This window comes from Pyrus communis, chromosome 4, assembly GCF_963583255.1.
Source record: "Pyrus communis chromosome 4, drPyrComm1.1, whole genome shotgun sequence".
In the NCBI taxonomy this organism is placed as follows: Eukaryota; Viridiplantae; Streptophyta; class Magnoliopsida; order Rosales; family Rosaceae; genus Pyrus; species Pyrus communis.
In genome coordinates this window covers 18,101,943-18,117,771 of record NC_084806.1, presented here as the reverse complement: position 1 = coordinate 18,117,771, position 15,829 = coordinate 18,101,943, and the positions used below count along the sequence as shown (strand labels likewise).

The following is a 15,829-nucleotide window of genomic DNA, read 5'->3' as shown; positions in this document are numbered from 1 at the left end:
CGTTATTAGCACGACTCTCTAAATATAACTATTCCTCATTTCTCTTTGCCGAGAGAAAAAAAAAGTTTTCTCTAAGGATTTTACTGTTCATCTTCTTCCTCTACCTCAACTAGTAGATATACCCTCGCGAAGAACTATTTGCACCATGCCTGCTTTTAGTTCTCAACCTAACAGTTACATATATCTTTGATTTCTTGTTTGGTGTAGATCTTGATTACTACCCAGTGTTTATTTATGTTAAATTTACTGCAATCCAAGATGGTGTGGTACAATCGCTCATCTTGAACTGCAAATTTAATCTTACTGCAATCCATAATGGTGCGGTATCATCTCCTATCTTGGACTACAAATCTAATTTTACTGCAAATTTTAGGTGGAGCGGTATTATCGCCCATCATACCCTATATATTTAAATTTGCCTGTTGTTTAATTTCATTGCAATTTTAGGTGGTGCGGTATAATCGCCCACCCTGCTTTGCATATTTAAATTTTCCTGCTGCTTGAGTGGTGCGGAATAATCGCTCATCCTATGTTATGAGCTTGTGTAGTACAATCGCCCTTCTCATTCATCATGTAAATCTCGAACCAGAAGTTTCGAATGCTTATCATTTTGGCCTGAAGATCAAAATGAAAAATTTGTAAAAACCAGAAGTTCTAACACTACATCCCCCAGATTACATATTATTGCAAGTCCTTACACATCTCAATTTTCTTTTAGAAAAGCAAATGACAAACTTGGCAAAGCTTGATTTTGTTGCCATGGACATTACTGGGAAGAATTACCTTACTTGGGTATTGGATACTAAGATTCATCTGGAAGCAGGGAATCTTAGAGATACCATTAGGGAAGAAAGTAGCTCATCCTCTCAAGATCGGGCAAAGGCCATGATCTTTATTCGTCGCCATCTTGATGAGGGACTAAAGAGCGAGTACTTAACGATTGAAGATCTGTTAGCTCTTTGGAAGGCATTGAGAAACATATACAATCACCAGACAATGATGATTCTTCTAAGGGCTTGCTATGAATGGACTCACTTAAGGATCCAAGATTTCAAGTCAGTGGCTGAGTACAATTCTGCGTTGTTCAGAATTACCTCTCAGATGAAGCTCTGTGGGGATACGATTACTTAGAAAGATATGCTGGAAAAGACTTTCAGCACATTTTACTGAATACAACCAATTGATCTCTGTGCTCCTGGTTGTTGAACAAAATAATGAGCTCCTGCTGAAAAATCATCATTCCAGACCTACTAGATCTGCACCATTCCCAGAAGTGAATGCAGCTTCCCTCGAAGTGAACGCCACATCCTTTAGTGGCAATAATCATAAACGAGGATGTGGCCACAGGCGAGGAGGGTGGAACGGGAAAGGTAAGAATCATGGTGTTCAGTTTCACAACCAAGTTCCAAGGCATAGTTCTGCCCCAAACTTCAAAAATGTAAATCGCCATAAAGGCAGAGCTCATAGGAACAATACTCCCAGAAACTCCGAAGGACCCTGCCATAGGTATGGTGGCAATGGGCATTGGGCACGTACTTGTTATACCCCAAAACATCTAGTGGATCTGTATCAAGCGTCCCTCAAGGAGAAGGATGTCGAGACCAATTTTCTCGACCAGGCTAAACCAATGGATATACCTAATCCAGTGTGTAACTTATCAGGACAGTTGAACACAACCCACCTAGAGGTCTCAAATTTCATGGTGGAAAAGGGAAATGAAGTATACCAATCTGATTGAATCATTGATGTTCAATGTACTTTTATTATGCTGAACTTGTAGTTTAAAAACTAGCATTTCAGATTCAATAAAAGTGGCATTTAAATTTCCTATTAGAAATTACTTTTAACTGTGATTCCCTTACTCAGAGAGCATGGATAAAAACTATGGTTATTCTCAAAACATGAGAAATAACGGAGATATTTGTCTTACAGACAGCGCAACCACGCATACAATACTTCGAGATCGAAAGTATTTCTCAAGATTGATGCTTACAAAAGTAAAGGTAACAACAATATTAGGGCAATCAGATGTGATTGAAGGCTCAAGGAAAGCCCAGATTATGTTACCAAATGGAACAATATTGTCCATATATAATGCATTGTACGCTACTCAATCTACTAGAAATTTGTTGAGTTTGAAAAACATACATTTAAATGGATCCACATTGAAACAAAAAGTGCAGAAAATGTGGAGTATCTATGCATTACCTCCAATGATACCCAGATGCGTATATTGAAGAAGTTGCGTGGTTTGTCGAGTGGATTGTATTATACATACATAAAGACAATTGAATCACATGCTGTCATGAACCAGAAGTTCATTGATTCAAAAGTTTACATGCTTTGGCATGACCGTCTGGGTCACCCAGGATCTACCATGATGCGTAGAATCATTACCAACTCTAATGGACATCCATTATTTAGCAGACACATTGCTATCTCAAATGATAACCCTTGCAAGGCTCATTCTCAAGGGAAGTTGGTAATTAGACCATCACAATTAAAGGTTGATGCTGAATCCCCATCATTTTTGCAAAGAATTCAAGGGGATATTTATGGGCCTATTCAACCATCTTGTGGACCATTTCGATATTTTATGGTTTTGGTTGATGCATCTACCTGATGGTTACATGTTTGTCTCTTGTCTACTCGGAAAACTAACCGGGGATTAACTAGGGGTGCTAAGCACTTGACTCAAATAAATAAAACTAACTTTTATAACACTTAACTCACTTAACAAGAACTCAAAACAAGTCCACAAGACTCCAAATACTTAAAAACCAAAATAAGACAGATTGTAATGACTAAGACTAAACAAAATATGGGGGGGGGGGGATTGAGGTTTTGACGAAATTAAACTAAATGCACAGATTGTAATTTAAAGGCAGAATGTAAATATGAATGTGATGAAAATATGGATGAAAGCTAGCTAAGGGGTTCTTCTCCACACATGTTACACTTGCATACAAGATTGATTTTTCAGTTGGTCTTTCGATAAATTATGAAACTCAACACCCCGGGTTAATTAGGTCCGCTTAAATTAACCGTCAAGTTCTCCTTTAAGTTAATGAATTGGATGGGTTTGCGCAACGCAATTCACAACATTCTCCAAAAGTCCTTTACGTGAAAAGCACAATAAAGATACAATCAAAGATCATTAAGCATCATGAAAACTATAAGTGTTGACGAGGCATTCGTTACTATGAAAAGCATGAAACTAGTGCCAAGAATTCATTTAACGCGATTGTTTATAAGCAACCTCCACTACTTGTGAATATAAGTTCATAACGATTAGGTGAAACTCACTTATATTCTAGCGTCATATTCATGCATGAAAATTAAGCGTGCACTCTCAATAAACATACATAAATAAGTTATCAATCAAACAGTTAAACAAATTGAATCCACAACTTATGAAATTCCAACCAAAGGTAATCAATTCATATTGCAAGCATAAACATGGTTTCGAATCACCCCCCCTAGCTAAAGGGGGTTTAGTTCCTCATACGTACAAGACAAAGAGAATTGAAATTAAACATTGAAATCAAAGAAACACCTAAACATTCCAACAACTCAAACTTGAATTGTATGAACGTTTAGGCCCTCTTCTCTTCCTCTTTGTTGCGGCACAAGGTCTAAGAATAGGTTTTGGGGTGGTGTGAAGTGTTTTGGAGGGATGGGGAGTGGTTGGAGTGGCTGCAATGGAGGAGAAAAACTGCAGAAAATGGAAGGAATGCACGGCAAAGAATGGGGATTTTGTGTTTGTGTGTTGTGTGTTTGTTTTGTGGTGAATGGAATTCTTTGTATGAATGCATTGCATGGTTTTATAGGGAGAGAATGGATGGGAGAGCATGTGAATGGCAGCTAGGAATGATTAAAGAAGGGAATGCATGTGGAATGACAACTAGATTGGTTGGTGGAAAGCTGAAAATGCAAATGGGAATGCTGGAAATGCAAGGGATAGGCACGGCAAGGGTGTGTTTGGTGTAATTATGGGTGCATGTGGCTGAAATATAGAATGGGAATGCATGTGAGTGACAACTAGGGTGAATGGTGGCTGCAATGATGAAGTGTGATGGCTGAAATTGCAAGGGAGGTGCACGGCATAGAATGTGTTTTGTGGAAATGCAAGGTAGGGTGAATGATGATGAATGCATGTGGATTAAAGAAGAATATGGAAGTGAATAAATCATAATAGGGCTGCAAGGTTAAAGGGCTAGGGTTTAAGTACATAGAATGGGCCTAAAATAGGGTGGTTTGCATGGCAAGGGAAGGGAAATATGGTTAAGCCCATGGCAAGGTTGTGTAATTGGGTTAGGGCCATTGTTTTGTGTCCTCAAGTGCATACAAGGCCTTCAATTTCATCCAACATTTTGGCTCCAAGCATAAGCTATCCATCCTTAGCCCAATAGTGCTCCAAAAGGCCCCTAAATGCACTTCTTTGCTCCTTAAGCCCTTAGAACCTGAAAACACACAAAAGAAGCATAAAGGACTAAAATAACTAAAGAAACATAACGTAAATGTACGAGAACAAGCCATTTAAGTCGCATGAATATGCTCCTATCACAGATGCATTTAATGATGCTATGAACGTGACAAAATCACATATACCAGCTGCAAATGCACCTGCAAGAATTGATGTTCCTGTTGGACAAAATAAAGTGGCAGTGAATGATTCATCAGGTGCACGCCTGAAGCGTGGTAGACCTCCAGGTTCAAAAGATTTAGCCCCTCGAAAGAGAAAGTCGAGGACACAACTGAATCTAAATGAAATCATTCAAGAAGAAAAAAATGAATGACACATCCACAATTCATGATTCTGTACTTTCAGAAAAAGAAAATATCCTTGATGAGACACATGTACTTGAAGAAACAGAGGTACATGAAAGCAAAGTAATCTCCATAAATTATGCTTGTACGAATGAATTGTGGGATCGGAATGAAATAATCATCGACGACATGCTCGCATTTGTGGTAGCCACTGAAATCATATTAAGTAATGATCTTAAGCCCTACTCTGTTGATGAATGCAAACAGAGACAAGATTGGTCTAAATGGAAAGATGCAATCTAGGCAAAATTAAATTCCTTGGAAATGCGAAATGTTTTTGGACCAGTAGTCCAAACCCTGCCTGGTGTAAACCCCGTGGGTAACAAATGGGTATTCACAAGGAAACACAATGAGAAAAATGAGATTACAAGATATAAAGCATGACTCGTTGCACAAGGCTTTTCGCAAAGATCTAGAATTAATTATGAGAAGACATACTCCTCTGTAATGGATGCAATTACGTTCCGTAATAAGTTTAGTAGTTTCAGAAAAACTTAACATGCAACTTATGGATGTCATCACCGCGTATCTATATGGAGAATTAGATACTGAAATATATATGAAAGTCCCAGAAGGACTTAAGTTGCCTGAAACAACTAACAAACCACGAGGTATGCTCTCAATCAAATTAAGGCAATCATTGTATGGGCTGAAACAATCTGGACGAATGTGGTATAATTGTCTTAGTGAGTATTTGATTAAAGAAGGGTATATCAACAATGTCATTTGCCTTTGTGTGTTCATTATGAAATCCAACTATGGATTTGTTATAGTGGTAATATATGTCGATGATATGAACCTAGTTGGAACCCTTGAAGAGCTCAATAAAATTGCTGAATACCTAAAAAGTGAATTTGAAATGAAAGACCTTGGAAACAAAATTTTGTCTCGATCTGCAGATTGAGCATTGTGCTAGTGGAATTTTGGTCCACCAATCAGCTTACATTGAAAAAATCCTAAAGCGATTTGGCATGGACAAGGCTTATCCACTCAGCACGCCAATGGTCGTTTGTTCTTTGGACATTAAGAAAGATCCATTCCGTCCAAAAGAAGATGATGAACTGGTCACTGGTCCAGAAGTACCATATTTGAGTGCAGTAACTGCTTTATTGTATTTAGCACAATGTACTAGACCAGATATAGTTTTTTCAGTCAACTTGTTAGCAAGGTATAGCTCTGCTCCAACAATTCGTCATTGGAAGGGAGTTAAAGATGTATTGCGATACCTTCGTGGGACAACAGACATGTGTCTCTTTTACTCAAAGAAATCCATAAATGACCAGTTCCTTGTTGGATATGCAGATGCTGGTTTTCTCTTTGATTCGCATAAAGTCTGCTCACAAACTGGATATGTGTTCAAGAATGGAGATACAACAATTTCGTGGCGCTCAACAAAGCAAACATTAGTTGCTACATCTTCAAATCATTCATAAATACTTGCTTTACATGAAGCAAGTCGTGAATGTTCTTGGTTAAGATCAATGATCCATCATATTCAGAATTCATATGGTTTACCTTCAAAGACAGACACTCCAACTATCATTCATGAAGATAATGCAGCCTGTGTTGCCTAAATGAAGGAATGATTCATCAAGGGCGATAAGACTAAATACATATCTCCAAAGTTTTTTAGTGCACATGAGCTCCAGAAGGCTAAAGTTACTGAAGTTAGACAAATATGTTGTAATGAAAATCTGGTAGATTTGTTCACCAAATCCCTACCAAAGTGCACGCTTCAGAAGATAATGCAAAGTATCGGATTATGTCGACTTACCAAACAACTAAATTTGGAGAATGCAGAATTAGGGGAAGATATATATATATATATATATATATATATATATATATCAGGGGGAGCATCCATGATACATGCATGTTGAACTCTTTTTCCTTCGATTAGGATTTTTTCCACTGGGTTTTTCTTATCAAGGTTTTAATGAGGCAACATAAGTATATTTAACACTATATCAACAATCCAAGTAAAGTTGTACTCTTTTTCCTGCGCTATGGTTTTTTCCCCCTGGGTTTTTCCAAGCAAGGTTTTAACAAGGCAACTGAAGTTGATATATGGGCATTCAAGGGAGAATGTTGAAAACGTTGAAAACATTGGCATTGTTATGGATGCCCACACACAGGTTTTTCAATGCCCACATATGAGATGTAGACTTTGGAAATAAAAGGATTGTATTTTCAAAGTCGTGTGACATAAATTTCAACCTGTAATAATGTCAGTTGCTCTATAAATAGAGCATTCGACTGCAATCAAAATACAGAGAGAAAGAAAGGAAAGATCAATAACATCATTATCTATTCCTACCTTCTTTATTTGTCATCCTCTTGTGCTATAGTTACAGTGTAATATTTTACATCTGTTTCGCTCCTGTTACTAGTAAATGTTATCTCCCTAACTTTGATCTATTTTATATCAACAAAGAATTAAAAGAAAAAGAAAAAGAAAAAGTAGGTAAACAAAGAAAGATTTACAATAGACAACCCTATTATTTGATTAAACAAAATTAAAACATTCCATTTCCCCATCGGGAAGTTCACTGCCTCTCTCTCTCTCTCTCTCTCTCTCTCTCTCGGCAATTACACAGCCTCCACTCTTCACTCGATAGCAAATGCTGAAATGGCAGTGGCAACAACAACATCCAATTCCACGACCCAAAAGAATCGCTACACCTTCACTGCTCTCCTATTCATCACCCTCTTCCTCTTCGCCATTTTCGTCTTCTCCAAGCGAGCTCTCGAGCCTTCTCTTTTTCTCTACAAAGATCTCCTTCCCCAAATCCCATCTTTTTCTTCCTCGCTTACCCATTCCAATCTCTCTCTCCTCAACTCCACAACCCCACTAAAGGTAGCTGTAGACCCACCTTCTCCTCCTCTTCCTTGTCCTCCTCCTCCTCCTTCTGGCACCGATTCCCCCTCCCCAGAACCAGAGGAGCCACCAACCCACCAACCCACTTCGTCCAATTCAGAAACTAATGAGCCGACGGAGTCCAATGACGGAACTGAGCAAGACCCAGGTAGTGGAAATGGGAACCCATTCGGGGAAATGGGTGAAATTGGGTGTGATTTGTATGCGGGGACTTGGGTGAAAGACGAGCATTATCCGCTTTACGAACCGCGTTCTTGTCCATATGTCGATGAAGCTTTTGATTGCCAGAACAATGGAAGGAGTGACTCTGAGTATCTCAAATGGCGGTGGAAGCCTCAGGGATGTGATCTTCCAAGGTATCTCTTTTCTGCTTTATTATTGTCTCTTATCTGTTGTGGTTCAAAGTAGTTGTAATCTTCCGAGGTATCTTCTTTTGGAAGAATATGCGTAATGGCTTCCATGTAGCTGCAATAACTAACTCGTACTATCTAATTTGAATGTCTACCAAGGATATAGATTTGAGTAAAGTTCAAGCTCAATGACAGTTTAGGACCCTTTAGATTGCCAATCGTCTTGTTTGCTTGAGAAAGCTTGCATCGACGAGGTCTGGAAATTTTTTTTTTGAGTAACGGACATAGATAACAGAAGCTTCTCACGAAAAACTAAGTTTTATTTATTTTATCCCATGAAGCAACCTTTCTGAGAAAAGGATGCTTGATGTCTCGTCATAAATAGAAATTTTGTTCAGATATTCTGCGTTTCTAGACCCACCGTTTGTAGATTGCAAAAAAGGCAACCTCCCATTCACTTGTTATTGGTTATCACTTATCACTAGATTCATTACAACCATTGCATCCATTGGTATTGTGCTCTCTGTTTAATCACTCTTCCAAACATGTGCATATTTTCCTAAATCGACTTCATGCCTAGGAAGTTGCCTAAATTCAGCTTTTTCCTGTCTCATTAACAGCTTCTTCATGATGAGAAAGGGCTTGAGGCCAGTGATAAAATATGAATTTTGGAATCTCATTAAGTAAATGTCACCAAGGAAAATTTTATGCTGTTATAATCGTTCAGTAATTGGAGGTACATATATATAAATAATTCTCGAGAATAAGGCACATTTGATAAATCAAGGGAATCATTGAACCCATGATAGGATCATAGGAGGTAGTCAAAGCTAGAACCTATCTTCAAGGACATGATTCCTTGGATAGCATGATGATTATGGTGAAATGGTGCAACGAATTGAAATTGGAACAGGATCAGGATCTGATGAGAGAGGTGAAGCCAATCGATGATAATGATCTCATTACATAGAGGTGAACTTAAAGAGTTATGGTGATCTGGTTACAGAGGTGATGCCCATGGATGGCAACTGGTGGTTTGACTGCAGGGATGAGGGATGCGATGGAGGTGATCAGGATTCAGGAGTCAACTAACATCTTAGTAGGGGCTAGTTAACTGTATAGTTTTAAGAAAAGGACCTAGTTAATGTATAGTTTCAAGAAATCACCAATTTTTTAAGTTTCCCTTTATGGAGATCCCCCCTGCACAGCCAGTGATGTTGAACATCTAATAACCTTGCATGAATTTGAAGGATTGAAACATCTCCTTGCCAAAGATGAGTCATTCATATATTTGAACTGCCATGGGAAATATTGGACCAGTACATAAAATTAGGGCTGAATACTGATATTTTTGCAATGAGTAGTTTACGGATGTATATTTACAAATTGAACTTTCAGATATGGTTTTGGGAAATGAATTACAAATGGAGTCTAGAGATATCATGATTGCTCAGTTTGGTTCCTTCAATTCGCAGCATCATTTCCCTCTTTGACTACAAGTTTAGAGTTTAGAGAGTTTGATGGTTTGCATAGTCCTCATGTTTTATGCTACTTGTTCTATGTCCAGCCTCAGTGCAATGTAACTAGTTCCACTTCCAGCCTTATTTCAATGTAATTTTTGTAGCATGCTCTCACTGAAACATTATTGAAAAGGATTTCCTAGTAACTATTTGTTTCAGTATTTGAATCATTATTTTAACATCTTATTTTACTTTGGTTGTATTTGTCTCCTTGTTAATGAAAATTTATCACTTTGTTGGGATTACATTTTGTTTTGACACTCACTGTCACTCGTAGGTTTAATGCAACAGACTTCTTGGTGAGATTACGGGGTAAAAAGTTGATGCTGGTAGGAGATTCCATGAATCGGAACCAGTTCGAGTCAATCCTTTGCCTCCTCCGTGAGGGCTTGCATAATAAAAGCAGAATGCGCGAGATTCACGGCCACAAAATAACTAAGGGAAGAGGTTACTTTGTTTTCAAATTCGAGGTAATTTAGATCCTTGTGCTCCTAATTTTCCATTTGGTGGACATATATGATTTGCACTTCAGGAAATTTTTTCTTGATAACTTGTTGCTTTCTCAAGCATTGATTGGTTAGTATAATTTCGAGCCCCATTAGCCATTTGGAAAGGTTCACATGTATAATTCATGTTACTTAAAATGTAGAAGTACTTTCATTGAACATGCTAAATCTGTGTGTGTGTGTGTGTGTGGGCAAGTTCACACATGCATCCGCGTGCATGTTTGATCATTCTAAATTGACTTCTACCAGGTTTGATAGAAAGCTTACCTTCTGGAACACAACTTCTAACAGACACTCCACATTTGGTTTGAGGATTGACATCACAATATTTTGTTCTGGCTGAAATTATCAAAGTTAAATCCAATTTTCCATAATTAGTTTTTCAGCATGCAGAATTACATCATATTCGTTTTAAAGTCAACGTAGATTTGGGGAGTCAATGGATCACTCAATGGATCACTAAGTACCCTTAGTGATTATGAGGGTTTCTGATGATCTTGGACAGGACTATGACTGTACAGTAGAATTTGTGAGGTCACATTTCCTGGTGAAGGAAGGAGTCCGCATTAATGCGCAAGGGAGTTCAAATCCAACTCTCTCAATAGATCAAATTGACAAGACTGCTAAACGTTGGAAGAGGGCTGACATTCTTGTATTTAACACTGGCCATTGGTGGACTCATGGAAAAACTGCTCGAGGGTACATGCTTATCTCATATTTACTTTTCGTACATTTGTTCTGCAGATCGGAATATAGTTTTCTGGTTCATTCAGGGGTGTTCACCACTGGTTTGTTTTGGGCGTTTCTTCCTTTTTAAAATTTTTTTGGGTGGTTGAAAACATAAGATCATCCATAGTACTGTTAATATTCAGCGAGGATAAATAAAATTTGAAATGCTGAAAAGTAATATGATGTCCATGCATTTCTTACCAAGAAAATTACTTGATTAGCTTATATTGATACAACTAATTGAAACGTAGTCTGGTTGAGCGGTGTATTAACTCTTCTTTAGGCCATTTTTACTTCTGTAAAAGATACTGGAGCACTGGAGTAATATGACTTACTTCTCACAGGAAAAGCTACTATAAAGAGGGAGATTATCTTTATCCAAAGTTTGATGCATCTGAGGCCTACAGAAGAGCTCTGAGGACATGGGCAAACTGGATTGATCATAATATTAATCCATCAAAGCAGTTGGTCTTCTATCGTGGTTACTCTTCTGCCCATTTCAGGTATATTCAACTACTTAATCCTTTCATCTTTCGTGTCCTTTTCAGTTCATATGAGACAACTAGGAGGGTATTTTTATGTAATTTGCTTTTCTGGTCTTGGAAAACATGCTTTGTCAAAATTCCAACAAAAAAGATAAAAGATGAATCCGGGGATTTTTGTCTAAATTTTTTTGTGGTCTTGTTCGAGTGGTGGTTGATTTAGGAGGTCTCCCACTTTACATTGATATGATGAGAAACAGAACCAAATTTTGGGATAAACAACGCCTACAACAAATTCCTAAGCACTTAAGAGAAGGAACAATTACTTCGGTGTTCTATTTATTATGGCAAGTGTTTGATCGAAAATTTATTACGTTCCCGTGTGTACAGCACATCAGAGCATACTAGAAACTCCCGTATATGATATATTTCTATTAATTCCAAACTCTTGAAAGCAGAGGTGGAGATTGGGATTCAGGTGGGTCATGCAATGGAGAAAAAGAACCAGTCTTAAGTGGAGCCATACTTGATAACTATCCTTTGAAAATGAAGATAGTGGATGAAGTGATTAAAGATATGCGGATTCCAGTGAGGCTGCTGAATGTGACAAGGTTGACCAATTTCCGCAAAGATGGCCATCCATCTATCTATGGCAAGAATGCAACTGCTGGCAAAAAAGTTTCCACAAGGAAGCAAGACTGCAGCCATTGGTGCGTTCCTGGGGTCCCTGATGCATGGAATGAGCTCATTTATGCCACTTTAGTTTTACAGAAAACGAACTCAAAGAGTAAAATTTCATAGGGTTTTCTCGATTTACCACGAGAGTAATTACTATATACATATGGAATGGAATATCTGCATTCTTTTACTTGACCAAGAATCAGTTAAACGGGCGTCGAAGAGGAGGTTGTTCATGTGTATAGGGATCACACGTATCAATCCCAGGCGATGTGGGGTTATGTATTTTCTGTGTTGGCCAACCCTTGTCCAACATACAACTCATTCCTTCCCTATAAGAGCAGTTCCACCGGGGCTTGATAGCCCGGCACCCAATCCAAAAAATGGACCGGCCTCCCTCATTTATGCTCCACCCTAGCCTAATAGGTTGGCACCCAGCCCAAGCCAGGCCAAAGGCCGGCCCAAAATCGATATACATGTTGACTGGCCCATTTGACGTCATGCTAACACCAGCGTGGCGTCAGAGGTCGTTTGAATTTTTTTTTGCGCCAGGCGCGTGGGAAGCACATGCGACTGGACGTGCGTCGTCAACAAGAATCCAGAGTCGAGGCCCGCTTGCGCAAGCGCACTAAGCACACCGATAGGGAGGCCATGTGGTGGGTCCTGAGCCGTTGGATTTCCAACGACTAGTTTTCTGGACCGTTGGATTTCCAACGGTCAAAAAGTTTTGAATTTGAATTTTGATTTGGACCGTTCGATCACATATCAATGATCCACGTTTTCCCCCCAAAAATTTAAAAATAAAAATAAAAATTTAAAAAGGCACAACGGTTAGAATTATGACCGTTGGCCACATGTCAATTTATAGGCTGTTGGATTTTAAAATTTTTCAAATCCAATGGTCCAAATTAATTACCTAAATTAAAATTGAATATTTAGTGTGTTTTTTTAAGCCTATTTGATGAGTTCATGTAATTTTATTATGATAATGACACATGGCATGATGAGATTAGTTAAAAATCCTATCCGAAATGAAAACAATTTATTTATTTATTATTTTATAAAAAAATTAATAATATTTTAAATGGGTTGGGTGCTAGGGCATTTTGTAAAGGTGAAGATGCATTTGACCTATTACTGTTTATTGGGGTCTATCACTATTCATTGAGTCGATTAAATGGGCTGGGTGCTAGAGTATTTTTTTTTTGGGGCGGAGTTGCTCTAAGAAGTCATTCTTTCTCTGTAGCCAAGTCACTATTAATAAGATGTTTGACAAACTGTGATTTACAGATAAAGAAGAACGTGTGATGTTGTTCCAAGTAAAATTCACTCATGAAAACCAGCATACAAGAGAAGGTGGTCATGTGCTACCAAAAGCTCGTATTCATTTTCTTATTCTTATTTGTCAATGGTCAAGTCATGCATCTTTTTTTCTTTTATGGAAATAGTATTACGTTCTTTCCACTTTGTTTAACGATGTTTTTCGGGTCAATGAATGGACGGCCCATAAGGAGAAATGTTATAATGATTGCTAATGGGATTGCCTATTTCTTGGATTTCCATTCTTCACTTATGCAGTCTTCCATGAGAATTTACACGGTACGGGTGTAGGGTCACAGTAGCGTTTATGTAATGTTATGACTAACGTTCTCTCTACGTAACATTGTACCATTAAACCCCGCATTTGGTTCTATTCTTGCCAAATACAATTTTGAACCATATTATTCTTAGTTCATTGTGAGGCTAAGTCTACTATTTTTCTTTTAGTGTAGATAATATCATTTATTCTAAAAATAAAAAATAAAAAATTAACAATATACGGTATACGTGTCCCATGAAAGTGTCTTTGCATCCGCTTCTATTTGCTTCTTTCTTTGACGGGCCCCGCTGTCGGTATCTTGCCGGATTTTTCAAACCCCGCACTTGGTTAAAGCTCAAGGAAAACTCAACTCGGCGGACCCTGACATGGGTTCAATTCAATTATAATCATATAGAGAAACTGCATAGTTTATCAATAAAAGAGTCAACCACGTTATTTATTTTATTTTTATTTTTATTTTTATGGAAGATCGATATGATTGTATTGAAACAAACAGTGGCAGAGTTAGAATTTTAGCTTACAAAGGCCCAACAAGTCTCAATCCGAAACACTCTTGTAATCTTGCAAAGTTACTCTGCCTTGTGGCGAGCAACCATCCATCGTCTCCTGATTTTACAAAAATTACTCCACTTTGTGGTGACCAAACCGACCATCGTCATATGGGTTTGGTATGGTGTCGCCCTCATCATCTTCTTCCTTAAACCTAAACTCCAAGCCTTTCTGACTTTCTTCCTCTCTCACTTCTTAGAGCCTACAAGCAACGGATTGTCTGAACTCCATAGAAGCCACCAACCTCAAATCAGACCTGATGAAAAAAAATTAAAGTAAAAACATTGGATTGGAGCCATGAACCTATGGAAAAACCCTGAAAATCATAAGTAATACTAAATTTTTTTTTTTTTGCGTAAAAACGTGTTGACGAAAAATATTGTTAAACACCTTATGCGACAAACAGATTAGTCGGGCAAAGGGGTTTTGCACGACGACATCAACTGTTTGTTGCACAAAGAGTGAGAAAAAACGCAGGTAGGGGGAATTTGGCGCCAAAACCCCGCAAAACCTTTGCGCGACACGGTTTTCGTCGTGCAAAACATTCTAAAAATGGTCAATGGCCCATTTAAGACTAAATATTTACTACAAGGTTTGTGCGACGCAATGTTCATGGCGCAAAGATTTGAGCGATAAAATATGTGTTGTACACAATGAGTGGGTTAGCAATTTAAGGCGCGTATTTACTACGGACTTTGCGAATTCGTCGTGCAAAGGTCTGACAATTTAGCAATTAATTTTTAATATGTTTTGTCTTATTATTACAGGCGACGATGGTGGAGATGAGCTAGGTTGTTCTTCAAGAGGCGAGTTCTCAGCTTCCCCTAGACACCCCGATCGAGAATGTGACCCTGGCTGAGGATGCAAGTCTTCATATCCTCACTCAGACTCTCAACCAAGTCCTCGGTCCTAGGCCGGGAAGGTTTACCAGGGGATGGGAAATTCTCGTCATCGGGACACAACGATCTATTCTTCCAAGCAGCCCACGGGCTAGGTCACTGCATTAAAGCAAGAAGTGGCTGACCTGAAGCAATAGTTCGCGGCCTAGGGGAGTTAGATGTTCTTGATCTTACATGCCCTTCAGTTGTCCGACATCTGTCTTTCACCAGATTCTCCTCATGTAGTAGTTGACCTCTCTTCACTTTTTATTAGGCTTTTTTTTTTTGGATATTATTAAAAAATTTGACTTATACGTACATTTGCATTTATAGTATAGTTACATAATTTTATTATTATTTTTAATTATAATATTTCCAAAGTATTTATTTAGTTATGGAAGTTTTTAAAATAAAAAAAAATAAAAAAAAAAGTAAAAAAGTAAATTTCTAAACCTTGCACGACAAATATCATCGTCGCATAACAATAAAAGCAACAAAAAAATTTTGTGGCGCAAATTCCTAAACAACGAAATGTTCACCGTTAAATAACATTAAAATTAATTGACTTCTGTTGGATAATGTTTACTTGACGAAGGTGTTCGTCACATGTGATATTACCTAACGTCGTAATATTGTCACCATTAGTACCACATGTTTTCGCTCTGCAATATTTTATGCGACGAATTTGTCCTTTGTCGTGCAAGCAATTTTACGCGACAAACTATATTTCGCTCATCGCACAAACGATTTTTTCACGAACTTTCCGCAATGACATCTTTGCAACTAAGTTTTCATCGCGAATGTTTAAGGGACAAAAATCATCCTTGTG

General features: G+C 38.1%; 2 protein-coding genes across 2 annotated transcripts; both read left to right on the top strand.

Moving 5' to 3' along the window:
* The first annotated feature begins 726 nt into the window (after positions 1 to 726).
* Positions 727 to 1,131, top strand: LOC137732805 (uncharacterized). The gene has a single exon (XM_068472072.1). The coding sequence runs from the start codon at positions 727 to 729 to the stop codon at positions 1,129 to 1,131; it is 405 nt and encodes a 134-aa protein (XP_068328173.1).
* Positions 1,132 to 7,362: 6,231 nt separating this feature from the next.
* On the top strand, positions 7,363 to 12,209 carry LOC137732238 (protein trichome birefringence-like 5). The gene is made up of 5 exons (XM_068471539.1): positions 7,363 to 8,064; positions 9,856 to 10,048; positions 10,590 to 10,783; positions 11,158 to 11,316; positions 11,754 to 12,209. Exons 1-5 carry the CDS (start codon positions 7,460 to 7,462, stop codon positions 12,094 to 12,096), a joined length of 1,494 nt encoding a protein of 497 aa, XP_068327640.1. The 5' UTR covers positions 7,363 to 7,459; the 3' UTR covers positions 12,097 to 12,209.
* Positions 12,210 to 15,829: the final 3,620 nt, after the last annotated feature.